Genomic DNA, 27,970 nt, shown 5'->3' with positions numbered 1-27,970 from the left:
ATGCGCAGACCCGGAGGCGGAAAAGCTGCGTCAAAGAGGTATTACTCAAGGGGAGTTTCAGGCACGCTACACTTTCGGTTTCGTCCGGCTGCTTGGAGACGCAAGGTCAGTATCTTTGCTCGGGGTTGCGACTCCGCGTTAGACGGCCTCTTTTTCCACAGGGAGTTGGACTACAGTCCCCATCGGAGCCAGGAAAGGGCTCTTGCCGAGTGGCTCGTCCGTTAAGAGGCGAGGTGGAATCGGTTCCCGGGGAATTACATTGAGAACCCTGAACTGTAGCGCTTGTTTTCATCCTCTTGGGGAACAAAAGGATGCTCTTTAACAAGCATCCCAAATTTGTACATGATTTTTTTTTGTTCTCCCTCCACTTTAACAGAACGTCCCCAGTGGAGGAAGGCATTGGAATTAAAATTAGGGCGGGGGGTGTTTTGCAAGCTTGGGGTGGACTTTTAACTCCCAGAACCCCTAACTGAAAGAGTTGTGAAGTCTACACTTAACCTTGCAAAGTTTTGGAGGGGAAAAAACAATTTAGGGCATTTCCTGGCCAAAACTTCCCATTGAGTGCAGTGTTCCCATGATTTGGCCAGATATTTTTATTTCTGTAGTTTATCCAAGCCGAGAAACTCCAAGTTTTTCTTAGCTGTCCGGAAAAATGTGACAAACTACATTATAGGTAGTCCTCAACTTACAGCTCATTTAGTCACTGCTCAAAGTTACAACAGCATTGATTTATGACCGTTTTTCACACTTTATGCAGCATCAAAAATTCAGAGGCTTGGCAACTGACATGTACTTGACAGTTGCAGTATCCCGGGGTCATGTGATCCCCCTTTGCAACCTTCTAACAAGCAAAGTCAATGGGGAAGCCAGATTCATTTAACAATTGTGTTCTAACAACTGTAGTGATTCACTTAACAACTGTGGCAAGCAAGCTTGTGAAATGGGGCAAAACTCACTTAGCAAATGTCCCACTTAGCAACATAAATTTTGGGTTTAATTATGGTCGTTAAGTCAAGGACTACCTGTATTAACAAAGATTCACAGAGGCAAAATTGAAAGCCGCAGCAGACTCGGCTACAAGTTAAAAAAAAGGCTCCGTTTCTCAAAAATGAGGTACAGTCCATCCTCGGACCTCCCCCCCCCCCAAACCCTGCATTTCATGAATAACACACAGTGATAGTGAGAAATATATTTGGAACAGAAAATTATACATAACCAAAATAAAAGCAAGGCTTGAGCTGAGGGGCTACCGATAGTCCTCAACTTAACAATCACAATTGGGATCATAATTCCTGTGGCTAAGCAAATTTGGATCACATGACTAGGAAGATGCTGCAATGGTTTTACCTGCATGAACAGGTCAAATGCCACGTCCTCCATTGCTGTTGCAACTGTGAAATGACTAAATCCGTAGTTGTAAGTCAAGGACTACCCGTGGATGATTAACCATTTTGCAAATATTCAAATATTTTTCTTACTTTTTTTGCCCAGTTCTTTTATCTCTTCGCCCATCAATCCTTGCTTCCTTCAATTTATGAAAGGATCGCCAGCCTCTTCGTTTGAAACTCATTATGCAAATGATCCAAAGGCTTCAATTAACTGGCCAAGAACAATTATTTGCTCTTTTCCTTCTACTAGTGAGGGAGATGATCACGTGGAACAGGTGAGACGCAGTGACTCCTGCATCTCATAAAACTTTCTGCTCCAGCCATTTTATGGCAGAATTATCTTAACATCGCTTCAATGAATTCTAATGTTTTATTTGCAGCACTCGTAATTTAAAAATAAAAAAAAAATACTGCCAATGTTTTTACAATTTCAAAGCTACAACTATTCTGCAGATAATAAAACGGGAAGCTGCCTTTATCGTATAACTAAAGATGTAACCGAGCGCCGGTTTGAACCCTTGCAAGTGACAGCAATTCACAGAGAAGAGCAACTGCATCCTGCGAGGGCATCGTTTTACATCACCACAACGGAGAACCACTTCGTAAAATGTTTATTGAGGATGGTAACACAGGAGAAATCATGCAACAGCTCAGTAAAAAAATGAAAGCTAGAGAACAGGACTCGATGCGGCCAATTCAGGAACAAGTCTATAAAAGGGACAATTGATCGTCCAAAAACTGGCACATCTAAAAGCTAAACAAAGACGCTTTTACTTCTAAAAGGATTCTGTATTAAAAAGTTGGAGACGCCGTTAAAAATTGCCACTTATGGATGGCTTCCACTGGACGATGATTCGCAGGGCTGGCATGAACACTTCTGTCAATAAAAAACGGTTTAGAAACGCGCACACACACACCCCTCCAAAAATTACAGAATAATTTTAGTCTGAACGGGGCGCATGCAAACAGGAATGACTGCCGCGAAACCATTACATTGGGAGAGAGGGGAAAATGCATCGGGACCAGATAAGTCTTAACTCGTGTCTTTAAGAGGTGAACGGAAATAGAGGGGAGTTAATTTATTAACAGATGCTACGGAAGCATCTTTCGTGAAGGGGGGGGAAGCAAAATGAGTAATTGGAGACATGGATGAAACCGTGACCCTTTTCCCACAAAGAGTTTTCCGACAACGGTAGTTAAGATTTCAGCCGACATAAAACAGGGAACAGAGGAAAATAAATACAGTGGAATGAAATTTGAAATCAAACAGGGAACAAGGGAGTTACCATCCTTCAATCAAGCCCAATCCTGTGTGTGCCAAAATAACTCAGCAATTGACAGGACAGTTGTTTGGAAATAAGTGTTCTGCGCTTATTCCTGATCCCCAAGGACATCCCCCCACCCCACCCCCAAAAAAACCTCAGCGTTTTTTTTATTTATTTTTGGAACTACTCCAATTTGAAACTACACGCTGAATTAAATCCACATGGTATTAAGTTTCGCTCGTGTAAAAAATCTTTATACATAGTAATAAAAAAAGAAGGGGGGGGGATAAGGCGAGATGCGTCAAACAGAAGTCAGCTGGGTCTCTGGTCCTACAGAGCCCCATTTGGGGGGGACTCTCTGCAAGACGAGGGCAGGAAGCCATCTGTTCGAGCATTTTCAACCTCTTGACGGTCAGGATTGTTCTCTCTACGCATCCAGGATGACCACCCTTGGCACTTTACGCTGGCAAACTCAGCTTCTTCCCTTTGAGTACTGAAAAAAAGGAATCAAGGTCAATTCAGAGATATATCAAGCCTTCCCCCATCTAAAGCATTGTGGCGGGTTGAATAGGATTGGAGAAATTCTCTTCTACAGATAGTCCTTGACTTATGACAGGGGAATTCTCTTATAGTCCTTGACTTATGACAGGGGAATTCTCTTATAGTCCTTGACTTATGACGGGAATTCTCTTATAGTCCTTGACTTATGACAGGAATTCTCTTATAGTCCTTGACTTATGAAGGGAATTCTCTTACAGTCCTTGATTTAGGATATGAATTCTCTTAGTCCTTGACTTATGACAGGGATCCTCTTATAGTCCTTGACTTATGACGGGGATTCTCTTATAGCCCTTGACTTATGACAAGGGAATTCTCTTATAGTCCTTAATTTATGACGGGAATTCTCTTGCAGTCCTTGACTTAAGACGGGGATTCTCTTATAGTCCTTGACTTATGACAAGGGAATTCTCTTTTACTAGTATTCCTTGATTTATGATAGGGGAATGCTCTCACGCAGTTAGTCCTCAACCAACACAGGGGAATTCTCTTATATAGTCCTCAACTTACAACTGTATGATCATAAGCCATTTGATCAGTGTGACTGACCCAATTTTGCGCAAAAAAAAAAAAAAAATCTTTTGCACCAATCACCAAGCAAATGCTCCAATCCTTAAGCCAGTTACTAGTTATTAAGCAAGGACACCTGTATTTTCATTGCAAACAAAGGCCTTCACTGTAAGACATGAAGAGGAGCCAGAAAGAAATGGAAGGGTATGTAGTGGATAATTGAATAAAAGTTATGGGTCATCCTTGCTTAGCCACCACAAATTGAGTTCCATGAGCAATCGTGAAGCAGTCACTCTCTCAAAGCCTTGCTTATGAACCGGGATAGTGATGCTGGTATGAGGAGAGGCCGAACGCCTATGTTCCTGCTTGCAGGATGCCCACAAAAAAATCAAGTCTATTTTATTCCTCTGAATTTCTTCGGCTCTCTAAAACTGGCCGGCATCTCAATCCAAATTTTTGTTTGGGACTAAGGCCACATTTTGCCAGGCCAACACGTCTTAAGAAGCTGAATTTCCTTCCCTTTTAAAATATTCCTGTGCCCGTGGATTATTGGTATATTTGACAGAATTAAATATGCAAGGGAATGGCACCCGCAGCCATCCAGCTGGGAGAACCGGTTCCATCACTACTATTTTTGTACACAGGAAGGTATTCACTGCATCCTCCACATTTGCAAAGAGAGTAAGTTTAGGCCTAGGTCCTTCCGAAAAATTATTGTACCCACTCCACCCCTTACTATAGGAAATATACAGGTACCTGAGACCAGATGTCAGGTTATTTTGTGACTGCAATTGATTTTAAAAAATGCACTAATAGAGACAGGATAATATTCAAATTACCTAGGGTGCTAAACTTAGGGGGAGATGTATCTCCCAGTCTAATCCTAGTTCCTCCCAATCCTAACAGACCTGTAGGGTAACAAGTCAGAAGGAGAATGACAAGCCCAAACTCATCAAAGGAAGCGTCGGCAAAGGTCCACCCCATTTCCAAGCTACTTTAATCCAAACTTAGCATGCATTAAAAAAATGCATTGCATTAAAAATCCAGAGTAGCTTGCAGATGGTGTGTTTGCGTGCACACAAAATAACCCAAACAGGGAAGGAAATTTGCTATTCAAACTATATTGTGACACCTCTCCCAACTGTTTCATGACCCTGAATTATTTATTTGTGGTTAATGTGGGTTTAAAAAAAAAATTGCAGTCCTCAAAAACAGTGTTTTGTCATAGAAGGACTATATTCCATAAAGCTGTAGAAAGAAACGGGAGAAGACGGGGGAGGGAGGGACCTCACAGTTTTTTTCATTTCCTGACAATGAGATTGAGGGAAGTCTGCACCAGTGTGTCAACTTTGGCAACTTTACAATGGGAGGACTTTAACTCCCAGAATCCTCCAGCCAGCTGAATTTTGGGAATTGAAGTCCACCCACCTTAAAAGTTGAAAATACTGGTCTACACCTTTTCTTGCTTTGATGCAAGTTCTAATGTGAGCCATATAAGGCAGTGGTGGCGAACCTACGGCACGAGTGCCAGAGCGGCATCAGAGCCTCCTCTGTGGGCACGCGCGCCGTTGCCCCAGTCCTAGGCCTTCAGCTGGGTTTTATAAAACCTTTTCGCTTTAGGCGTCCGCCGTGTACAAAAAAGAAAAACCAGGTTCAATCAATAAGTCAATTTCAACTTCTCACGGGAAAAAAATGATCTTGCAAAGTTGAAATTGATTGAACTTTTTAGTCCCACCCAGTCTGCCGTTACCACCGCAGCCATGCCCACCCAATTGGCAACACCCAGCCAATAGGCCACACCCACCCGGCACTCGACGATGCATAAGTGGGTTTTGGGTTGCAGTTTGGGCACTCGGTCTCTAAAAGGTTCGCCATCACTGATATAAGGTATCAGATTTATACCCTTTTCCATCATGGTACCCTGTAGGTGAACAGGACTATAATTCCCAGCATCTGCAGCCACAGGGAATGATGGCAGCTGGCATCCAACACAACCTCAAGATATCAAATTGAGGAAAGATGCTGCGTTACATGTCGTAACGTAGTGCTTCTTAACGTTAGCAACTTTAAGATGAGTGGACTCATCTTAAAGTTGCCAAGGTTGAGAATACGCTGTCATAATATGGGTTACCGTGCGCCTCTTACCTTTCGTAACATACAGATAGAAGAAGTCACAGTACAGAATGGTCTGCACCACCCCAGCCACCACGGCTATGAGGTCAAAAAACCCCTCAAAATAGTAGCGCCAAATCCAGTTGATGAGATACAAGGCACGGTAGAGGCCCAGGAAGAAGAGATAGTGAGTAGTGATGGTCTCAGCTTCCCCAGTTTTGCTGATCATAAAAAGTTGGGGAAGAATCGCAACCGACTCCAAGTAGATGGAGAAAGTCCACAAGATCTGAAACGACAAAACCTGGATGTTCAAGTCATACGCTCCTCCAGATCTCATCAAGGAAAGAAGCAACCTGGGACTAAGGAGAAACTTCCTGACAGTTAGAACAATTAATCGGTGGAACAACCTGCCTCCAGAAGCGGTGAATGTTCCAACACTGGAAGTTTTTAAAAAGAGACTGGACAGCTGTTTGTCTGACATGGTATAGGGTTTCCTGCCTCAGCAGGGGGCTGGACTAGATGACCTCCAAGGTCCCTTACAACTATCATCACCATCATCATCTTGGCAACCTTAACACTTATGGAGTTCAACTCCCAGAATTCCTCAGCCAGCCATGCTACTTGGGAATTCTGGGAGTTGAAGTCCACAAGTCTTAAAGCTGTCAAGTTTGGAGACCTCGGAGTTAGAGGTGCCTTTTAAAAGTGATTTGAAAAATAAAAATGTAGATCTTGTTCAGTCCTGCAGATGTCATCCAGCGCTTCTCAAGTGCCAGCTAAAGAGGGAAGGGAGGGAGGGAGGGAGAGAGAGAGAGAGAGAGAGAAGGAAGAACAAAGACGAACACTCACTTCCCCAATGTTTGTTTAAGGAAATGAAAAAAAAAATGGCAATTCCATATGTAGATTTGGGACAGGAGGAAGTTCTCTTGAATTCAGTCCAGTTTGAAGGAGGAAGTGCACCACCCCAATTGAAGCTCAGCTGAATTGGGAGAGAAAGGCGGGGGGGGGGGGGGAAGGATATTCTTTTCTTTGTGTGTGCGCGCGCGTGTGTTTTTTTTTAAAGATGAACCGGCGTGATAAATGCAAACACTGCCACGTGCTGAACTCACCTCCAGAGGAGAGAAATCATGATTGACAAGGAAAGACAGTCCGCCGACGGGCACCACAAGAAACTCAATTCTAAAGGTATCGTGATTCCCATCGTAGGTCGCCTTGAATTTCATATAGATCAGGTAGACTGTAGCGTATGAGCAGGCAACGTAGATGAGCTGAAAGGAAGAGATTCAGAGGATTTACCCAGGTTGTTAAAGCAGGGAGGAAGCACAAACATTTCACACAAACGGCTGTCCAGTCTCTTCTTAAAAACTTCCAGTGTTGGTGGTCATGTAGAGAGATAAAAGCATTTTGGATCAAAATATGGTGGAATATCCAGAGAATTTTTAGAAGGAGGGTAAAATTTACTCCGCAATTATTTTTGTTAGGTATTGTTACAGATTGTGATACAAAGGAGGTTGTATTGATGTTAAACTTGATCACAGCCGCGAGGCTGTTAATTGGACAATATTGGAAGAAGGAATCTTTGCCTACATTGCAGGAATGGTTTTTTAAAGTAGCTTATCTGGCAGAAATGGCAAAGATTTCGGCTTTCTTAAAGCAACAAACGCAAGAGAAGTTTTTTGCTATCTGGGACAAATGGATAAAATTTATACAATTTAGATTGGGTATACAAAAATATTATATAGCTTTTTCATAAGTTTTATTTTTATATATATTATAGATATCTTTTTTATATATATAAATATAAAGTTTTTAATTTAATTTTTAATTTTTTTTTTTTTTTTTTTTATTATTATTTCTTAAGCCTATATTCTGCTCTGGGAAGCTCAGGGGGGGGGAAGGGAGGGTTTTTGGGAGGGGTGTGGGGTGGGGGTTTTTTTTATATGTATTGTTTAATTTTTTTTTCTTTTGTATATGTTGTTTTTTGTTCTGTATTGTTTTGTTTTTTTTTGTAAAATTTATAAAACTTTTAATAAAAAAAAAAAAAAAAAAAAAAAAAAACTTCCAGTGTTGGAGCATTCACAACTTCTGGAGGCAGGTTGTTCCACTGGCTAATTGTTCTAACTGTCGGGAAACTAAGGAGAAATTTCCTGACAGTTAGAACAATTAATCGGTGGAACAACCTGCCTCCAGAAGCTGTTAATGTCCCAACACTGGAAGTTTTTTTTAAAGAAGAGACTGGACCGCCATTTGTCTGAAATGATATAGGATTTCCTGCCTGAGCAGGGGGTTGGATTAGATGACCTCCAAGGTCCCTTCCCACTGTTGTTGTTATTTTACAGGTGGGAAAAGGCACCTTTGTGGATTGTTGTGAGTGAGGGCGCCTCCCCCTCATTTGCTTAGAAGCAGACGTGGTCAGTTTTAATCCTCTCTGAACTCTTGACCATTGAGTTCCCCAACTAGATAGGGAGCTCAAACTGTGATGAGATTAAATGAGTCAACGATTGCAGATAAGCACCCATTTCCGCCATCAGATGTTACCACTTTGATCCACTGTTCTCAGAGTTTTATGTAGTCTTCTCTCCAGAGGACAGATGTGACCTCTCTACCTCTTTTAATTACAGCCTCTAAGCAACTGTAAGGCATTCTCACATCATTCCCTCAACCGGTTCTTTTAAAGCAGAGGTCTTCAAACTTGGCCTTTTTATGACTTGTGGACTTCAACTCCCAGAATTCCTCAGCCAGTGCCTGGCTGAGAAATTCTGGGAGTTGAAGTCCACAAGTCATAAAAGGACCAAGTTTGAAGACCCCCATTTTCAAGCATTGTGGGCTAGTGGTCCAATACTATTCAGACCCCGAGCTGGGTATAAACCATTTCACGGTCAAAACCTTCCTTTCCGACTAGGAAAACATATATAAGGAGTACAAAATACAATTTAAATATTTTGCTTTGGCAGACACCTTGTTAGAGGAATGCTTTGGATTGGAACACTGAATATTATTGTCAGTATCCAGGGCAACAGCACAAGTCACCCTACCAATGGGTGGGACTTGATTTCAAATTGAGCCACCGCGCTCAAAGCAGACTCAAAAATCTTTTTAATCAACTTTTTACCTTTCCAGAGTAGCCTGGGGGGGGGATCTAGAAGAGATGGCTCCAGACCCCGGGTGTCATTAATGGCCCGTATAACCATCTTACTTATTTAATATACTGTACCTTCATGGAAGTGTTATAAAGTGAAATGAACGACGTGAAGAGGTCCAGGTAGCGCGTAGTAAAGACCAGTGCAAACAGAAGCTGACTTTTTCCAGATATACCTAGAGCAAATTAAAAGAAAAAAGAGGGAAGTCTTTAAAAAACCAAAATTGCTCTACTTATCTTTAAATTAGGCAAGGCCACTATGTCCCCAACCAAAGTTTATTGAAAGAGCCCGTCCATCCAAATCTTTGGAAGCCTCAAGATGGGAATCTCTCTATTGGTCACTATTAGTGAAATGCTTCTTGTTTGGTTAACGGTCTATGGAGATTTTCAGCTATCCAGGTCACAGTTGTTTCAAAAGGTGCTCTTTTTTTAAAAAAAAAAAAAGGCAACCAAACTGTGTTTTTTTTTCCTGGAGGGGGAGGGGAAAAATAACACCTTTGAGTTTCTCATTTGGTTGTTCCACTTTTCAATTTCGATTCCATTCTAAACTTGCAGTCTGTCAGGCACTGTACTGAAAGGGCTAAATCTTCATTCTTTTGGGGGGGGGGAAGCAACTGTGGGACAACAGTGACCTGGATGATTGAGAATCTCCATAGCCCTTCATTGGAAAAGACTTCGTAAATACTGGTAAGAGCCCAGGGCAGTTGAGATGAATTAAAAGTCGCTTCTGTTGGCAATTTCTCAAAGAAGCAGTTCCTGGGCAGGTGAAAGGCACACGGGGATTTAAGGTGGTGCTGCCAGCTGTGTGCTGTGCACATTCACATCGCACGTGCTCTGATTCAACTTTTCCTCCTCTGAATCTGGATCACTGTACAGTTCCAACATTTACAAGCTGGCAAGCGTGGTGTTTAAACAGACACCCGCTTCCCACCACACACACACACACACACACACACACACACACACACACACACACACACGGAGTTCGCAGGTCACAATTCTGCAAAGGAACACCTCCCGGCCAGAAAAGTTAGGTGTTGATCACAGCACATGCCCCATTAACTGAACATAATGTGGGCTCACGTGCTCCATTGATCAGGGCTGCCATGCGTGCTGCCTTCCTGTGAACAAAGCTCCCAAATCATAAATAAATGCTGCATATTTCAGCAAACTGCGGAGTTTCTGCATTGTCAAACCTCCTTTTGATGTGATGGACGAATATGGCTGTTTTTAGACTCGTGCCTCGGCGTGCATATTTGCCAATGAGACAAACCGAGACAGGAAGATCGTTCTATTACAGTTTATCAGAATATTCAGACAAAAGAGAGTCAAAAAGGGGAAAAAAACCCCCCATCTTTAACTTGCAATACCTTTTACAGTTAGCATAACAAAGAAAAATCCCAGAGGAAAGTTGATTGGACAGGATAAAAGTAACCTCCCCTTTGCACAGAAAATCAAGTTACATGTGGTCTCAAGCATGTTACATATTTGCATCCCATAATATCACGTGTTCATTAAAATGAGGCCTGACAACAGGAGAGGTGTAAATTGGGAAGGAAAGGGGTTGTTTAGAGTTCTCTAAAGAGATAATAAACTAGACCCCAATCTGTACTAACAAACCTTTTTCCTATCTTCAGATAATCTTCAGACCTGTTTCTCTCTTCACTTTAGGAATGTTAAAAGCTACTCCTAAATTCCTTGGACGTTCTTTTAAGACAGAGAAAATAAGTCAAATTTCAAATTGAAATGCTAAATAACTATGTTAAGATATAAAGTTAATATTCAAAGTGTCTATGTTAACTAACACTTACAAAACCCTGCCATTTGTCCCTCATATGTGTGCTGTGGAAGATTAGGCTAAGACTGGAGAAAAACCCCGTTTATAAGCTTAGAACTCGGTTTGAGCATGACCCTAACCCCAAATGCTAGTTTCCTAGTCTTTGGCTTAGACTCGTAGGGGTAGGCAACCTTGGCTCTTTTATGACGTGTGGACTTCAACTCCCAGAATTCCTGAGTCAGCATGGATGGTTCAGGAATTCTGGGTATTGAAGTCTACATGTCATAAAAAAGCCACGGTTGCCTACCCCTGCAGTATTTATCAACCGTAGCAACTTTATGAGAGTGGACTTCAATTCCCAGAATTCTCCAGCAAGCATGAATTGTGGGGTGCTGAAGTCCACCCATCTTCAAAGTTGCTGAGGGTGACAAACACTGGCTTAGAATGATAAACGGACCTAGCCGTTAAATGTATATACCCCACACACACACACACATAATTTTGATTTTCTGTAAAACATGCTCCCTTGAAGTCTCTCATTATATATTTGTTTTAAAAACATCAAGGCAGTAGATTAAAGAAAATAGCATTGGGATAATGTTCATTATCTTTTTTCTTAAACACTTTCCTATCGGCCTTGCCTCATCCTTTTAATATTGTTATGTTTCTTGAAAAGTTCCTGTTTTAGATTCAAAAGATCTGCATAAATAAAGCCAGAAGTATTCATACAATTTGTTTCTCCTCTTTAACTATTCTTGAAGGTCTGTGTCTAGTTGATTGTTGCCAATTTACTTTAAGGTAACTTATAAGTAGTATTGTTATTTATACAATTGTAAAATTGTATTTTAAAGGAATACATTTCAAGCTATTCTGAGAACAGTAGCAAACAGAACTTAAAAACAGGCCCTATAATAGGCATAATTTCCTACTTCCCAAATGCTTCCAGGAATTGGATTTCCAAAGATCACTTGCATCATTTATAAAAGAAACAGGCTTAAGCCCCTATACAAATCATTCAATAAAGCCCCATAATTTTCTCCAACCAGCTCCTTCCAATTCAATTACCGCAATTCCCATTCAGCACAGCCCTTGTTCAGCCTACCTAAAAATTATGGGCTCTGAAGTCCCCCCATCTCTGGGCTGTTGCTTGCGGCAGCCTCTTTTGCAGGAAAAAAATTCTGCCCTGGTGATTTTTCTCATGGAAACGAGGACGACAAGACCCAGATTGCATTTGCTCTTGCTGTTTAATATTTAACGCCACACACAAAAGCCACGTTTTACAAGATAGATATGAAAAAGTTAACAGCAACAGGCCGCACCACAGCTATTGTTAAAATGGAATGGCTTGCGATTTGTAAAAAGAGGCTAGCCTTCCTAAATCTCAGCTGTTCCCAGGCTGCAAAACAAAAAACAACCAACCTGATCAAGACATTTTGTAATTCTGCACAATCCTTTCTCCTATAAGGCAACACGTGGCTCTTTCAGACACTGCTTCCTTCTCCACTATAACTCAAGTTCCGGCTTTTTTTTAAAAAAAAAAAAAAAAAAACAACACCTCTTCCCGTAAAATGGCAAGGAAGACTGATTTATTTCAGCCAGACCTGGCATTTCATTCTCCTTAATTCCGCTGTTCAAAAAGTGCTGAGGTTGCTTGCCAAGGGTCAAAGCACGTTTGCACACAAGACTAGCCTGGAGGCAGCAAATACAGTTCAGTGTCAAGTCACTGATGCAAGTTAAACAAACAAGCAAACAGCACTTAAGCTTAGTGGGGAGGGGGGTGTATGTGTGTGGCAAAATATCCCAAAGTGAGTGAAAATGCTTAAATGCTCATGCAGGGAAGGGAGGCTTTAATAAAATGGAATAAAAGGGGCTCCCAGACTACTTCTGATTATCAGTAATAAAGTTACTCTCAAAATAAGATAACCAGAGACAAGGTGGCATTCCGTTTCTTTGGGGAACGGATGGTAAACAACCATCTCTTCCATAATCAAGGAGATTTTTGCTTTTCCACCGGAGAAAGGTTAATGTGAAGGAGGCCCCTTTCCCAGGGAGTTTTCTGTTCACCACACCTTCTCTCGGCTGCCACGTCAGACTAACTCCGGCCTTCCAGTTGAAAGCCTATTCTTTCAAGCCCGGATTTGTTTGCTTCCAGTTTTCAACAGCAGTTGGCAGGGCAAAAAAAGCTAAGCCTTTATATGGGATGGCTCCAGCAATTCAGGCCCATGTGTTTCGGCTTTACAAAGTCAGCAGGAAAGCGAGATCATTCTGCTCTTTGCAAGCAGTCAAACTTCACCGCTAAAAGGAGAATAGGTGGAGTCCAACATCACATATAACTCTAGAACCCCTGCTTGTTTTTTCTTTCCCCTAAGTCCATTCGCTGTTTTTGCAAATTAGTTCCATAAGGAATCCCAGGCACGTGGATCAGTTTCTTTAACCCTGAAAGACTGATTTTATTTATCAGATTTCACAGTCAAAAAACAAAGCATCACTGGAATATAATTAATTCTGTCGATGAATCCAGCAGCACTTCACTTTTCTAGGCTAATAAATATACAATGCAGGTAGAACGTATCCTTGCATTTTAATCTACAAAGGTTACTCCCTGCCCTTGTTATTTCCAATTACTTTTCAAGTAAACCTTTTAGAATATTTTTAATAGCTTGCCTAGATTTTGACCCCTTTCTGAGTCTCTGGACTCAATCGTCTTCAATGTCAATTTAGAGTATAGGAGCTCTGCATTTGTGATACAGAAAACTGCCATACAAGAGATTAAAAAAGCAGTAACATTTTTCTTCCCAGTTAATTCCCACGAGATCAGTTTCTCCTTTGTAGTACCAAGGGAAAACGTCTCTGTGGAGTTCCCAAATGGTAATAAGTTGACAGCTCTCTACCGTTAAAAATGTGGTACAGAAAAACTGCAGAAGATATTTCTGGATTGCCCTATATTTTTCTCTGTGCTTGCTTTTAGTTTCAGTATCCTAACCAAATCCCTGGTTCACAGTACAGCATAGGCTATAGGAGCAATACATCTTCAGCCTTCAAAATAGAGATAATACTGTATAGTGACAGGGATGCCCACCCCATTTTCTGCAAGACACTGAATCTTAACATTAATCTTTAGAACTGAGAACTCACACCGACTCCAATTCTCACACAAACCCTGGGATAGATGCTAAACTGAGAAAAGCCTGAAAAAAACCACACTGGGAATTTGAGCCTTCCTTCCTAATATTAACTGGGAGTTTGAATCTTTTTTCCTAATCTACACTGAATCACTTTAATGGGCCCTACCATTTAGCACCCCCAAAATATCCCTTTTTGTAACTGCTCCAAATTCTACTTCATCTAAGGCAATACTGCCCATCATTTGCATGGATAAGAGACCGTGCAACTCTATAAGATGCATCTCAAGGACCAAGTGATGACTTTACTGAATGCAGGAGCCAGCCAGGGAAATTAAAGGTATCTACCATTTGCCTTGCTTTCCCCTAACCACCACCACCCCACCCTGCACGCAAACTCAACTGACCCACCACGGATGACTTAAGATGCTACATCTCTCCCACTTCAATTCTACATTCCTTCAGTTGGTGTTTCTCGACCTTGGCCACTTAAATCCCCCCCCCCACACACACACATCTTCAGGGTTGAGAAACACTGCTTTAAACTGCTCCTTTCCAGAATGCAAAGTCCAGCTGAGGGTAGGAGGAATTATTCAGGCAGGGGGAGAGGGAATCTCCAGACAACCCCTCCCAGGAGACCCCCCCCAACCCTCAAGATGCAGAACCTCCTCCACGTGTCCCTGGAAAGCTCTCCAACCCTACATTACTGGGATGGGAGGGCGGAGATCGACCTCCCCACCTGAAATCAAGGGCCTCCCCCCCCCACATGGACCATGCAAGCACGGGGATTTTTACAGACACACACACAGAGACACGTCATGGGATCCCAGGAAGTGTCAGAGAACCCTACCGCAAAAGGAGCACTAGCTCCCTTCTGAGTAACCCCACGTGCATGTGGGGGATGGCGGGGGAACGCCCCCCCAACACAACACCCCCAAGATTGAGGAGGAACTGAACCCTAAGGCGAGATACCCCCAAATCATTCCCAACCTGCAACAGGACACAAGAATGGGGGGTGATCCCTCTCCCAGTCCTTCCCAATACTCCCAAAGGGAGAGTATTACCCCCTCCCTCTCTCTAAAGAACCCTCTTCCAGCCCTCCTAAAGGGAATGCATTACCCCCTCCCAGTCCTTCCCAGCCCCCCAAGGGGGAGCATTACCCCCTCCCTCTCCTCTGTGGGACCCCCACAGCTCCCCTAAAGGGAATGCATTACCCCCTCCCAGCCCTTCTCAACCCCCAAGGGGGAGCATGGCCCCCTCCCTCTCCTCTATGGGAACCCCACAGCTCCCCTAAAGGGAATGCATTACCCCCTCCCAGCCCTTCTCAACCCCCAAGGGGGAGCATGGCCCCCTCCCAGCCCCCCTAAAGGGAGTGCATTACCCCACCCCCTCTCCTCTAAACGAACCCCCAAAGGGGCCCGGGGTCGACCTCCCGAGAGCCCCAGCAGACCCCTTGGGCCCAACAGGGACCCCCCCCCAGCCCACCCCAGAGGAGGGTCCCGGGGCCCCGCCGCCCCTCACCGGCGCACGAGCGGGTCTTCCAGATCTTCAGCAGCAGGATGATGATGGCCGCCAGGTGGGAGAGGTCCCCGGTGAGGCGGAAGACGTTCATGGCGGCGGGAGAGGGGCCGGGGACCGAGGCGAAGATGGCGAGCGCGCAGCGGGCACCGAGCGACGTGGCCCGGGGACGTGGCCAGAGACAGCCAGCGCCGGCGCGGGGCACGCCGGGAAGAGCGCGCGCCGCCCCCTGGGGGGCGGGGACGAGGACGGCGCCACGCCCACGCGCCCCGCCCTTGGGGCGCCCGCTCTGCGCGCGCGCGCGACGACGACGACGACGACGGCGGCGGCGAGGATCGACCAAAGCCACCCATTGCTCTGGCCTCTTGGCTTTCCTTCCCCCCCCCACCTCTGTTGCGCATGCGCCTGATTTGGCTCGAGCTGACGCGGTAAAGAGCCGGCACTAGGCGTCGCTCAAGCCCCGCTCTGCGCAGGCGCGGCGGCGGAGGACCTAAGCCGCCCGTTTCTCTTGCCTCTTTTAACAAAAAAAAAAAAAAAAAACCCCTCCTGTCGGCTGCGCATGCGCTCCTGTTACAGCTGACAGTCTATGAAGTCACACGTGGCGCCCACTCTGCCTATCTATCTATCTATCTATCTATCTATCTATCTATCTATCTATCTATCTATCTATATCCATCTACTATCTGTATTTCTAACATCTATATATCTATATGCATCTATTTCTATTAATATCTATATCTTCTATCTAAAATCTATATCATCATCTATCAAACATCTATCTCTATCATCTAACATCTAGTTAGCATCTATCTATTTGTAGGTCTTTGGTTATTCGGATTTTCTCCCGCGTCAAATTGGAAGTGTCTTGGCGACGTTTCGACGAAGTCCCATTCGTCATCTTCAGGCTGGTGTTTTCAGCTTCATGCTTCTAGGAGCACGAAGCCAAAAACACCAGCCTGAAGATGACGAATGGGACTTCATCGAAACGTCGCCAAGACACTTCCAATTTTACATGGGAGAAAACCCGAATAATCAAAGACCTACATACAAACACCAGCGAAAACCTCAGAAAACATCTATATATTTCTATATATCTCTGTCTTTATCTCTATATCTCTATATGATAGCTATAGATAGATTGATTATCTATTGTAACATATACCTATCTACTTACCTATTTTCTATCATATAACATCTGCTCCTCGTCCCAGTGCAAAATTAAAAACCTGCCCTAAATGGACGAGGCAGCCCAGAATGAGCTCCCTGTAATAGAGGGTGGATGGAGTCATTTCCCTAGTGCAGTGTTTCCCAAACTTGACAATTTTAAGGCATGTGGACTTCAACTCCCAGAATTCCACAGCCAGCGTTGCTGGCTGTGGAATTCTGGGAGTTAAAGTCCTCATGCCTTAAAATTGTCAAGTTTGGGAAACACTGCCCTAGTGTTTCTCAAAATTGGCCACTTTTAGACAGGGACTTCAACTTCCAGAATTCCACAACCAGTCAATTTAGTGCTGACCATGAGTTGATTAGATTCTTGTCTGTCAGCATGAGCAATAAATCAGCTTAACTGGAATTTATCATGTCCTGATTCTTCGTGCTTGACCACCCACCAGAAGAGCTATTAGCAGCTATCTCCGTTCATATAGACCAGTGTTTGTTAAACATCTTTCTCCAAGGACCCCTACACACCTTTTAACAAACATGGAGGATCCCAACAGAGTGTTTCTTTGTGTAGGCTATATTTATTGATATTTATCTTATTAAAAATTAAGGTGGACACATTTACAGGCAGTCCTCGACTTAGAACCCCAATTGGGAGTTCTAAGCAGTTACTAAGTGAATCGCTGAAGCTAAGCAAATTGTGCAACTGTCCAGCGAATCTAGCTTCCCACTTTGGTTGTGGGAAAGTCGCAAATGATCTTGGGAGGCTGCAACCATCGTACATGCATGCCAAGCCCCCATAATTTTGGTCACATGACTGGGAACGCTGTAACGGTCATAAGTCTGAGGATCATATGTTACTTTTTTCAGTGACATTGTCGCTAAATGAATGTCTGTAACTCAAGGACCATTTGCATTGAACCAAGTTAAAATAACAATATTAAATCCATTAGATGCTAACATAAATAACTTATTTTTCCAGAAAAAAAAAACCCTTTAACGAATAAAAATAATAATGAGAGAAGAGTGGTTCCGGGGCTAATGGCCTCTCCTTGCGTTCTTCAAGGCCATCTCTGTGGTTCTTTGTACTCCTACATTCTGCCAATAGTCTGGACAGGAAGTCTCCTGATTCCAAAACTTAATATTTATACATTTGAAATCAAAGTTACATTCCTGCACTGAGCTGTTTTAAACAAGTAATGCTTGCACAGTCTTCTTCTAGGTTCATCTAAAAGCTATTGATATTCTTTTATGAAAGTTTTTCAATGCTTCAACAGACATTGCTGCGCCTGCAAATGTAACATGCTTGCAAATATTGAAGGTATTCCTGGAACTGACCAATTCCCCAAGTCGGGAAAAAAAAAGGGCATTATTTTAATTCTTCAAACATCAGCAGGTTTTTTCAAAGGCCATTCCTCTATCTTTGCCATGTCAGCTGGAAACTTCTGGGGGAAAAAAAAATCAAGGTAAGAATAATGTGGAATAAATAAATACAGGTAATTCTTGACTTACGACCACAATTGGACTAGGATTTCCGTTGCTAAGCAAGGAGGTTGTGAGTTGCACCCTATCTTATGGCCGTTTTTACCACAATTGTTAAAACATTCTCCACCCATTCTTAAATCTGAAGAAAACCACCCATTCTTGAAGTCTGCTGTTCCACCGCTGTATTCCCAATGCATATATCATTACATCATCAAACAAGAATCAATGCAATCAAGATAAGTTCAAAGAACATTGTTTTGAGAGGTTGCCAACATCATATGCAGTAATTACAACATGTGATGTCTTAATAATAATAATAATAATAATAATAATAATAATAATAATAATAATAATAATAATAAGCAAAAACTGGTGGGATCATAAAATAAAGAAAGTCATAGAAAATGATAAAATTAAACTGCTCTGGGACTTCAGAATTCAAACAGACAAGCACCAGCAACATAACACCCCAGACTTAACAATTGTCGATAAGAAAGACAAAAAAGTCTGGATAGTGGACGTGGCAGTGCCTGGAGATAGCAGAATAGAAGAGAAAGAACTGGAGAAGATAACAAAATACAAAGACTACAAATAGAAATAGAAAGACTGTGGCAAAAGCAAGCAAGGGTAGTACCAATAGTAATAAGCTCCTTGGGTGCAATCCCAAAACAACTGGAGCACCACTTGAACACCATTGGCATTGACAAATTCGCTATTAGTCAATTACAAAAGGCGGCCTTACTAGGAACTGCTTCCATCCTGCAACAATACCTGTAATACCATCAAACATCCACATCTGCCTATCCCAGGTCCTGGGTAAGGACTCGATAGGTAGACAAAATACCAAATCCAGTCTGAACATCTGGCTGACTGTGCGATGATCTATAATAATAATAATGGCTTACTGTATACTTCAGCAGTGGTCAGTTCAGAAGATGCAGGACTGAAACAGCAGACATCCAAAGGTTTAACCTGTAAGGTAAGGAAGCTCCTGAAAAAGAAATTGAGGATAGGGGGTGAAGAGAAGATCCAAAGAGTTAGTAGTTTGGTCTAGTTCAAGGGTAGGCAACCTTGGCTTTTTTATGACTCGTGGACTTCAACTCCCAGAATTCCTGAGCCAGCCATGCTGAGGGGAAAGGGAGAGTTTCCAAGCTGAGCCATGCTGGCTCAGGAATTCTGGGAGTTGAAGTCCACGAGTCATAAAAGACCCAAGGTTGCCTACCCCTGGTCTACTTGTTAAAGCACCAGGCTAGAAACCACAAGACTGTGAATTCCTTGTGGCAGCCCCTGAGATATTGAAACACTGAACAAAATAACAGAGTTGGAAGGGACCTTAGAGATCTTCTAGTTCAACCCACTACTCAAGGCGGAAACCCTTACTGTTTCAGACAAGTGGCAGTCCAGTCTCTTCTTAAAAACTTCCAGCGTTGGAGCATTCACCACTTCTGGAGGCAGGTTGTTGTTCCACTGGTTAATTGTTCTCCCTGTCAGGAAATTTCTCCTTAGTTCTAGGTTGCTTCTCTCCTTGATTAGTTTCCATCCGTTGCTTCTTGTCCTGCCTTCAGGTGCTTTGGAGAATAGGTGGTCCCTTCTTCTTTGTGGCAGCCCCTTAGTCATTGGAACACTTAGATCAGGGGTCTTCAAACTTGGCCCTTTTATGACTTGTGGACTTCAACTCCCAGAATTCCTCAGCCTGGCTGAGGAATTCTGGGAGTTGAAGTCCACAAGTCATAAAAAGGCCAAGTTTGAAGACCCCTGACTTAGATCTTGGAACAACCAGGGGCCAGTTGTAACATCCAGTTTCTTCATCTCATCATTTCTGTTGTGTCTCCCAGTTGCCAGCATGACTATCAACCGCTGCCCAGCCTTTCAAACCAGTGAATTTCCAACCTGATGCTCTGGGAAATAAATCTTCAATGTTGTCAGCAGCAAAACCAGATGGGGGAGGCTGTCCTGGATGAATTAAAGCTGTACAAGAGGTCAACGGAGACAACCTCGCCTTGAAAGATAAAATAAAAGGTCAGCTGCTCGCAAGACTAGGAAGTAGCTGTCTTTTCCCACTGGGGAATCAATGGCGAGAGCATAGCCAACTCCCCGACTCAAAGAAGCTGTGCTGAAGAAGAATTAATGAAGCATTGTGTCACTTTGCAGCTGTTTTTGCTCAGCGAAAACCCAGAGGGAGAAGTTAATAGACGCAGCACCTGTGAGGTCCCCAGAGAACAACCTGGGAGAAGGAAGCAGCCGCTGACTTCGGGGAAAGTGATGGATTCCCAGTTGGACCGACCTGTTAAGCATTGTAGCCATGATCCACATTTCTACCAGGCACAAACTGGGCACTTTTGAAGGCTGGTAAGAATAGCGAGGACCAATCTTAGTCTAGACCAGTGGTTCTCAACCTGTGGGTCGAACGACCATTTCACGGGGGTCGCCAAACAATGCAGTCCGCCATTTTCCCCCCTTTTTCTTAGCTGTGCTACTCCCTTTTATTCTATTGGCTTTTGAAAGCCAGTATAGACTCTCTTGAATAGAGTCTAATTCTATTGGCTTTCAAAAGCCAATAGGAATTGTCCAGGCTGTCTCTGCCCTGCTGAGCCCGCCAAAAGTCCCATTCTGCAAATGGTGTGCACCAATTGAGTAGTCCTCGACTTACGACCGGTTGAGTAGTCCTTGACTTACGACCGGTTGGGGGTCGCGGCATTAAAAACCACTGAGAACCACTGGCCTAGACAGTGTTCTTCTCATTGGTCAAAGCCTCTCAAAATCAATGTCAGTTCTTAAACCACTTACAGTTGTGGATAACTGATGCTTTACAGGTAGTTCTTGACTTGCAATCCTTCATTGTAATTTCAAAATGACAAATTAGAACATTATTCAGGACCCATCCTCACACTTAACAATGTCACAGCATTCCCACAGTCAGAATAATCAAATAATAGAACATCAGAGTTGGAAGGGACCTTGGAGGTCTTCTAGTCCAACTCCCTGCTCAGGTAGGAGAGCCTATACCATTTCAGACAAATGGCTGTCCAGTCTCTTCTTAAAAACTTCCGGGGTTGAAGCTTCTGGAGGCAGGTTGTTCCACTGGTTAATTGTTCTGTTAGGAAGTTTCTCCTTAATTCCAGGCTGCTTCTCTCTTTGGTTAGTTTCCATCCATTGCTTCTTGTCCTGCCTTTAGGGGCTTTGGAGAATAGCTTGATTCCCTCTTCTTTGAGGCAGCCCCTGAGATATTGGAAGGCTGCTATCATGTCACCCCTAATCCTTCTTTTCACTTGCTGTTGGGCAGCAAAAAAAAAAAAAAACCCCATGAAATTACGATAAGAATTATACTGACGATCAAATCCGAGGGTGCTTTTAAAGAGAGCAAACTCACCGTTCAAAAGAGGTGCAGATGTTGGGTTGTTTGTACTTTCATTCAAGGTGACTTCTCGGATTCTTCTCCTTCCACCTTCCAACGCCAATCGGAGACTCTGAAGCTGCTCTTCATCCAGATGTTCGCGCTGCAAATCCGTCACCCTGGCTGCATTTTCGGGGCCCAGGTTTGCAAGCTGGTCCGGAGACAGTTCCTGTGAAAATAAATGCAGGTAATCCTCAACCTAAGCTCCCCAAGGCTAAAAATTCTGTTGCTAAGTGACGCAGAGCAGCAGCTGTGTGCAGAGTGCAGAGAAGAGCAACAAAGATGATTAGGGGACAGGAGGCTAAAACATATGAAGAACGGTTGCAGGAATTGGGTCTGTCTAATTTAATGAAGAGAAGGACTATGAGTGACATGACAGCAGTCTTCCAATATTTGAGGGGCTGCCACAAAGAAGAGGGAGTCAACCTATTCCCCATCATACTTGAAATTAGAACAAGAAGCAACGGATGGAAATTAATCAAGGAGAGAAGCAACCTAGAACTAAGGAGAAATTTCCTGACAGGGAGAATAATTAACCAGTGGAACAACCTGCCTCCAGAAGTTGTGAATGCTCCAACACTGGAAGTTTTTAAGAAGAAATTTGTCTGAAATGGTATAGGGTCTCCTGTTTGAGTAGGGGGTTGGACTAGAAAACTCCAAGGTCATCTGTTCATTTATAAGCTTCAAAATCTATCTGCTTTCATTCCTGTAGGCATATGGTGACTTTAGAGCTTTTCATGGTGACACCAGTCAGACAATAAAGAGACTAATGCTACCTGAAAGTTGCTTCCCCCCCCCCAATTCCAGTGCAGAATATTCTACCAAATATAGTCATATGATTATGGCTACTTTGGAAGCCAAACCCTATGATTAGAACTGCACAGTCATTATCTTTCTTTTGTAGAACAATGACAGCAAATGTGAACAAGTGACATTTAACAACAATGCCGAAGAGTTCCTCTGGGTTTTGTGTTGAATTTGCCTTTTTTTTTTCCAGTCTCCCAAGGCAGCAAGCAATTATGAGGTATACATCCATCCCTCTCTTTTGCCCTTTCTGGTTCAGGTTTGAACCTCTGCAAAATTTCACTTTAGATGATGAAGTGGTGGGAGGAAACTGAGTGTGTGGAGACAGACAAAGAAAGAGAGAGAGAGAGAGAGAGAGAGAGAGAGAGAGAGAGAGAGAGAGAGAGAGAGAAGAGAAGAAGAGAGAAGAAGAAGAAGAAGAAGAAGAAGAAGAAGAAGAAGAAGAAGAAGAAGAAGAAGAAGAAGAAGAAGAAGAAGAAGAAAGAAAGAAAGAAAGAAAGAAAGAAAGAAAGAAAGAAAGAAGACAGGAAGGAAGGAAGGGAAAAAAGGAGGGAGGGAGGAAAGAAGGAAGACTAATTTTGAAGAAGAAGGAAGGAAAGAAGGAAGAAGGAAAGAAGGAAGACTGATTTTGAAAAGGAAGGAAGGAAAGAAGGAAAAGGGAAAGAAGGAAGACTGATTTTGAAAAGGAAGGAAAGATTTTGAGAAGGAAGGAAGGAAGGAAGAAGGGAAGGAGGGAAGGAAGGAGAGAGGGGGAGAGGGAGGGAAGGAAGAAAGGAGGGAAGGAGAGAGGGAGGGGAGGGAGGGAGGGAGAAATAGTAAGTAAATTTTGGATGTCTTCAAGTCAATTGCCTGGATGAATCCCTGCAGTTTTCTTGACAAAACCTTTGGAAGCACAATATTGAATTCTTCCCAGGGTTGAGAGAGAGTGACTGGCCCAAAGTCACCCAGCTGGCTTTTACGCCTAAGGCAGGACTAGAACTCATGGTCTCCTGGTGTCTAGCCCAGTGTCTTCAACCCCTACACCAAATCGGGTATCTTAAATATGAAACCAGCCACAAAGCCGTACATTCCTCCCCACACCTCTGTTGTTGTTTTTTTCCAAATAAAGTTTAAAAAGATGGAGTAGGCAGCGAACCCAACGGAAAGCTTTCTGACTTACGTTAAAGATTTCACTGGGGATGGATGCGATGGCTGCAGGCTGGAAATAAGCCATCATTTTGGGATCGAAGGCTCTCCATTCCTTCTCATTTAAGCCAGCTAGCAAGAGAGAGAGAGAGAAAGAAAGGATCAGAACGCAATTTCACGCCGTTCCGATTAGACGGAATTTGGAGCATTTGAGGGGCACCAGCCCTTAGCGGATCAATATTTGATTCTAAAATCAGGATTCCGGGCCCCTCTGGGAAATCAAACCAGGGCTTGCAATTAAATGAACGTTTAGTGGGAACCAACTTTAGTAACATTGCATGCTTAATGAGTGCGATTCCCATGTTTGCTGTTTTGCTTTTAATAAGAGCTCCAAAGAGACCCCTTTTCTATTTTCTCTTATTTCTTCTGCTGCACAGAAGGTGAATTAGATCAGAATAGAATAACAGAGTTGGAAGGGACCTTGGAGATCTTCTAGTCCAACCCCCTGCTCAAGCAGGAAACCTATACCATTTCAGACAAATGGTTGTCCAGTCTCTTCTTAAAATCCTCCAGTGTTGGGGTACCCACAACTTGTGAAGGATTGTGGGGCAAATGATGGTTTGGAGCAGTTAAGTAACTTCCTTACCAGCAATAGTCCCAATTTCTTGCAGAATTGCCTGGTTCCATTTCGTGGGGTTCCCAAATACAGATTCGACTTTCTTTTTAAACCTTTGCAGAGTGCTTGAGCTACAGGGCAAAGAACCCAGTCTGGCTAAAACCACACTATAGAAAAAGTAAAAAAACATCTTATCACAATCATGGTTGGTAGGGAGAAAAAAGAAAAAAAAAGGAAAGATGGAAAGAAGGAAGGAAAGAAAGGAAAAAAGGAAGGAGGGAGTGAGGGAAGAAAGAGAAAGGAAGGAAGGAAGGAAGGAAGGAAGGAAGGAAGGAAGGAAGGAAGGAAGGAAGGAAGAAAGAAAGAAAGAAAGAAAGAAAGAAAGAAAGAAAGAAAGAAAGAAAGAAAGAAAAAGGAAAATAGGAGGAGGGGAAGGGAGGGGGGAAAAGAAAGAAGGAAGGAAGGAAGGAAGGAAGGAAGAAAGAAAGAAAGAAAGAAAGAAAGAACGAAAGAAAGAAAGAAAGAAAGAAAGAAAAAAGAGAAAGAAAGAAAGAAAAAGTAGGAAGAGGAGGAAGGGAGGGAGGAAGGGAAAAGAAGGAAGGAAGGAACAAAAAGAAAGAAAGAAAGAAAGAAAGAAAGAAAGAAAGAAAGAAAGAAAGAAAGAAAGAAAGAAAGAAAGAAAGAAAGACTTAATGATACAGCCAGTAGGAAGTTTTTGTCCCTTCAGATGTCAGCGAAAATAAAGAACTAAATAATCAGAGCCTGTAAGATTTCAAAGTATCTCTCTTTTGCTGTGTCCAAACACATTTCCACACTGGGTAAATTTTGCAAACTGCGCTATCTTCCTAAGTAGACTTTGAACTGGAAGGACATGATGCTGCAACAGATCTAGACAGGGAATGGAAAAATCACACCTCAAAAGACAGTTCACATTTTGCTCAAATCAGTTATTTTTATTAATTTGGTCGGTCGGCATTTTAATGGCTAAACACAACATTCGAGTCCTGATTGGCGAGGATAGCTATTTCTCCATGTTCTGCAGCTTGCTTGCAATAATATTTTGGTCGCTTTGCAAGCTGGAGAAATGTGCATAAGAAACATCACCAGAAAGCAGACTATTCTCTTGAAGAAACAATATCCTCTTATGGGATCATGTACTTCTTACAAGCATTTCACGGATAAGAGAAGAGCAGAGCAGAGGGGTACCTGAATTCGGTGGCATTGATGGATGCGATCTCTGTCGAGTTTAGAGTGCAAAGACTGGCATCAAGAGCTAGCAGATCAAAACTTCTGAGACTGGCAATCTCTTGTCCTGAATGCTCCAGAAAGCCTCGCAAAATGGATTTGGCCTGGAGAGAAAGTAAACAACAATCACAACAACACAGATCCCTGTGTTTCTCTCTCCCCCCCCCCCCAAAAAAAACACCCATTATTTTATTATGCAAACTGACCTCAGAATAATTTACAACACAAATACATCCTCCAGAATATTTGAGGTCCAAGGTTGAAGAACTAACTCTGAAGGCTGCGTTGCTGGGCCCAAAGATTTCCAAAAGTTTGTTTTTCCAAATTGTATTTTTTTACGCAACCAGAGGAGACTAGCCAATGCGTAAGAGTGATCGGTTTGTTCACTAAGGGTACGCCCACGTGAAATCAAAGACTGTGAAATCACGTGAAATCAAAGACTGGTTTTGGCCCAATTGCTACATTTTGAAGAGAGATATTTAGTTGGGTGGATGCCGGTAAGTTCCAGCACCCTAATTTTCAACTGTCTATGGAAGTTCTCAGTCCTCCACGTCCCTGATGGTTGTTTTTTCAGGAAGCAACTGGACTTTCTTGTTTTTCTTTCAAGACGTTTCTCTTCTCCTCCAAGAAACTTCTTCAGCTCTGACTGGATGGTGGGAATGGAAAGATTGATCTTCTTTGCAGATCATTTGCATTCTTTCAGAGAGCCCTTAAGGCCATTTGGAGATGTATCTCTGTCTCAGGGACACATTTGCACTACCCTGAGGACACCGGATAAACCTCCAAGTGGCCTCAACGACTCTCTAAAGGGATGCAAATGACCAGCTGTCTGCAAGGAGTATAAATCCTTCCACTCCCAACCACCCTGTCAGAGCTGAAGAAGCTTCTTGGATGAGAAGTGAAACGTCTTCAAAGAAAAACAAGGAAGTCCAATTGCCACGTGGAAAAAGCATCCTTGGGACCCTCTTAGCGATGGACTCTCGGTGTGAACTTTTACTAACCTGAGACGGATTCCAGGCTGTTTGCTGTGTCAAGGCTGAGACGGCGTCTACCGAGCTGAGATCCAGCGTGACAATTTCACTCTCGTTCAACGCTGTGACAATGCGACCCAAGGAGACAATGTGGTATCTCTTCCAGCGTTCGGGCAGGCCCCAAACCTTTAGAAACACACCCACACCCACAATGTACAGTGACCCATTACAGTTAGCCCTCGACTTACGACTGACAATTAAACCCCACATTTTTGTTGCTAAGTGAGACCATCGTTGAGCTGGAAAAATTGGAAAACTGGAAAAATCGGGGAAAAACAGGGGGGGGGGTTCCTGTTTTTTTCCAAACGGCTTTGGGAAAAAAAGGAAAAAAATAATAATAAAACCCCATTTTTTCTGGGTTTTTCTCCAGGCCTTCCCATCTCTATGCCCAGGATACTGCAACTGTCATAAATACGTAACAGTTGTCAAGTGTCTGAATTTTAACCACGTGAGCACGGAGAGGCTGCAACGGTTGTATGAAAAGCAGTCATAAAACACTTTTTTCAGTGCACTTTTTATAATAATAATAACAATAATAATAATAATAATAAAGTTGGAAGGGATCTTGGAGGTCATCTAGTCCAACCCCGTGCTCAGGCAGGAAACCCTATACCATTTCAGACAAATGGCTGTCCAGTCTCTTCTTAAAAACTTCCAGTGGAGCATTCACCACTTCTGGAGGCAGGTTGTTCCACTGGTTAATTGTTCTTATTGTCAGGAAGTTTCTCCTTAGTTCTAGGTTTCGTCTCTTTTTGATTGGTTTCCATCCGTTGCTTCTTGTCCTGCCTTCAGGTGCTTTGGAGAATAGCTTGACTGCCTCTTCTTTGGGGCAACCCCTGGAATATTGGAAGGCTGCTATCCTGTCACCTTTCATCCTTCTCTTCATTAAACTAGACATCCCAATTCCAGCAACCATTCCTTATATGTTTTAGCCTCCAGTCTTTGAACGGTCACTAAATGTTGTAAGTTGAGGACTGCCTGTACCACATCTGCTTGGGAAGCAATCGAGCAGAGCCTCGACTCTCCACTGCCTAGGCAGCCTCCACTAATCTGATGTGTTGGAGAATAGATCCCATCATCCCCAGCCTCTCCCAACTTGAGCAAAGCACCCTGAACCAAGGTGTCATTTCAGTTCAAAAGCTGAATCACATCAGCTTCGTTTTCCCAATTGATCAAAGGGCGGAGAAAAGAAAAAATCTTTTGTGCAGATTATTTCGGAGACCTGAGAATTCCCCCAAATTCTTTCTACAGTCTTAGTAAACCTGTTGTATCATGCAGTGATTTTTTCCCCTGCTTGGGAACAAACATGTAATGTAGAAGATTTTATGTACCTATTTCTCATCTTAGGCTATGGAATGGAAGCTAGTGAACATTTTCACTTGCCCGCCTTACTATATATTTCACGAGAGTTCCTAGGAAGCCTTACCCGGAATTATAGATTTTTATTTATTTACTTGTTCCCCTTGAGCAATACAATTCGAGGACATTAATGTGTGCGTTTTCAAATCATTATTTATTTCTATTTTTTTTCTACCCTCTGCCTCGGTGGCCCTGTCACTCCCAGTACACTTAACAATCCGGGTTATAATATTGCACTAATATTTTCATAGCACAGCTGCAGCCTAAATCAATGGCAATAAAACAGGAGGGCAATAGAGAAAAGAAAACTGGATTTAAGATCTCATAACAAGCGAACAAAGTTTTTAAAAAGTAAAAACAAAAC

At 43.0% G+C, this 27,970-nt stretch overlaps 2 protein-coding genes and 1 long non-coding RNA gene across 4 annotated transcripts in view; 1 reads left to right on the top strand and 2 right to left on the bottom strand.

Annotated features, from left to right (window-relative positions):
- The first annotated feature begins 17 nt into the window (after positions 1-17).
- Positions 18-2,752, top strand: LOC120315747. Its single transcript, XR_005558762.1, has 2 exons — positions 18-105; positions 1,492-2,752. It is a non-coding gene; the product is annotated as an uncharacterized LOC120315747 (long non-coding RNA).
- On the bottom strand, positions 1,985-15,594 carry KDELR2 (KDEL endoplasmic reticulum protein retention receptor 2). The gene is made up of 5 exons (XM_039360584.1): positions 15,390-15,594; positions 9,045-9,145; positions 6,940-7,098; positions 5,867-6,119; positions 1,985-3,146 (listed from the first exon to the last, which is right to left on the bottom strand). Exons 1-5 carry the CDS (start codon positions 15,478-15,480, stop codon positions 3,112-3,114), a joined length of 639 nt encoding a protein of 212 aa, XP_039216518.1. The 5' UTR covers positions 15,481-15,594; the 3' UTR covers positions 1,985-3,111.
- A 1,541-nt stretch (positions 15,595-17,135) lies between these two features.
- The window catches only part of OTOA (otoancorin), a 30,380-nt gene continuing 19,545 nt past the window's right edge, over positions 17,136-27,970 (bottom strand). Inside the window, exons 24-30 of one of the 2 annotated variants that reach the window (XM_039360866.1) lie at positions 26,218-26,373; positions 25,178-25,320; positions 24,002-24,138; positions 23,390-23,487; positions 21,403-21,595; positions 18,938-19,023; positions 17,136-17,992 (exon numbers count right to left, since the gene is read on the bottom strand). In XM_039360866.1, the coding sequence (XP_039216800.1) occupies positions 18,956-19,023; positions 21,403-21,595; positions 23,390-23,487; positions 24,002-24,138; positions 25,178-25,320; positions 26,218-26,373 (795 nt within the window). In that variant the 3' untranslated portion in view covers positions 17,136-17,992; positions 18,938-18,955. The remainder of the gene's footprint in view (positions 17,993-18,937; positions 19,024-21,402; positions 21,596-23,389; positions 23,488-24,001; positions 24,139-25,177; positions 25,321-26,217; positions 26,374-27,970) is intronic. The other variant, XM_039360867.1, reaches the window with a different exon arrangement.

The sequence above is a fragment of the Crotalus tigris genome, unplaced genomic scaffold (genome assembly GCF_016545835.1).
Source record: "Crotalus tigris isolate CLP2741 ecotype Arizona unplaced genomic scaffold, ASM1654583v1 scf7180000019173.45859301935:6455823, whole genome shotgun sequence".
Lineage (NCBI taxonomy): Eukaryota > Metazoa > Chordata > Lepidosauria > Squamata > Viperidae > Crotalus > Crotalus tigris.
This window is presented reverse-complemented; position numbering and strand designations above follow the sequence as displayed.

Coding starts and splice junctions, on each gene's coding strand:
- KDELR2 (XM_039360584.1), bottom strand. CDS start 15,480: ATGAACGTCTTCCGCCTCACCGGGGACCTCTCCCACCTGGCGGCCATC. Junction 9,146..15,389: donor GAAGACCCGCTCGTGCGCCG/GTGAGGGGCGGC, acceptor AATTTGCTCTAG/GTATATCTGGAAAAAGTCAG. Junction 7,099..9,044: donor TTTATAACACTTCCATGAAG/GTACAGTATATT, acceptor TCTTCCTTTCAG/CTCATCTACGTTGCCTGCTC.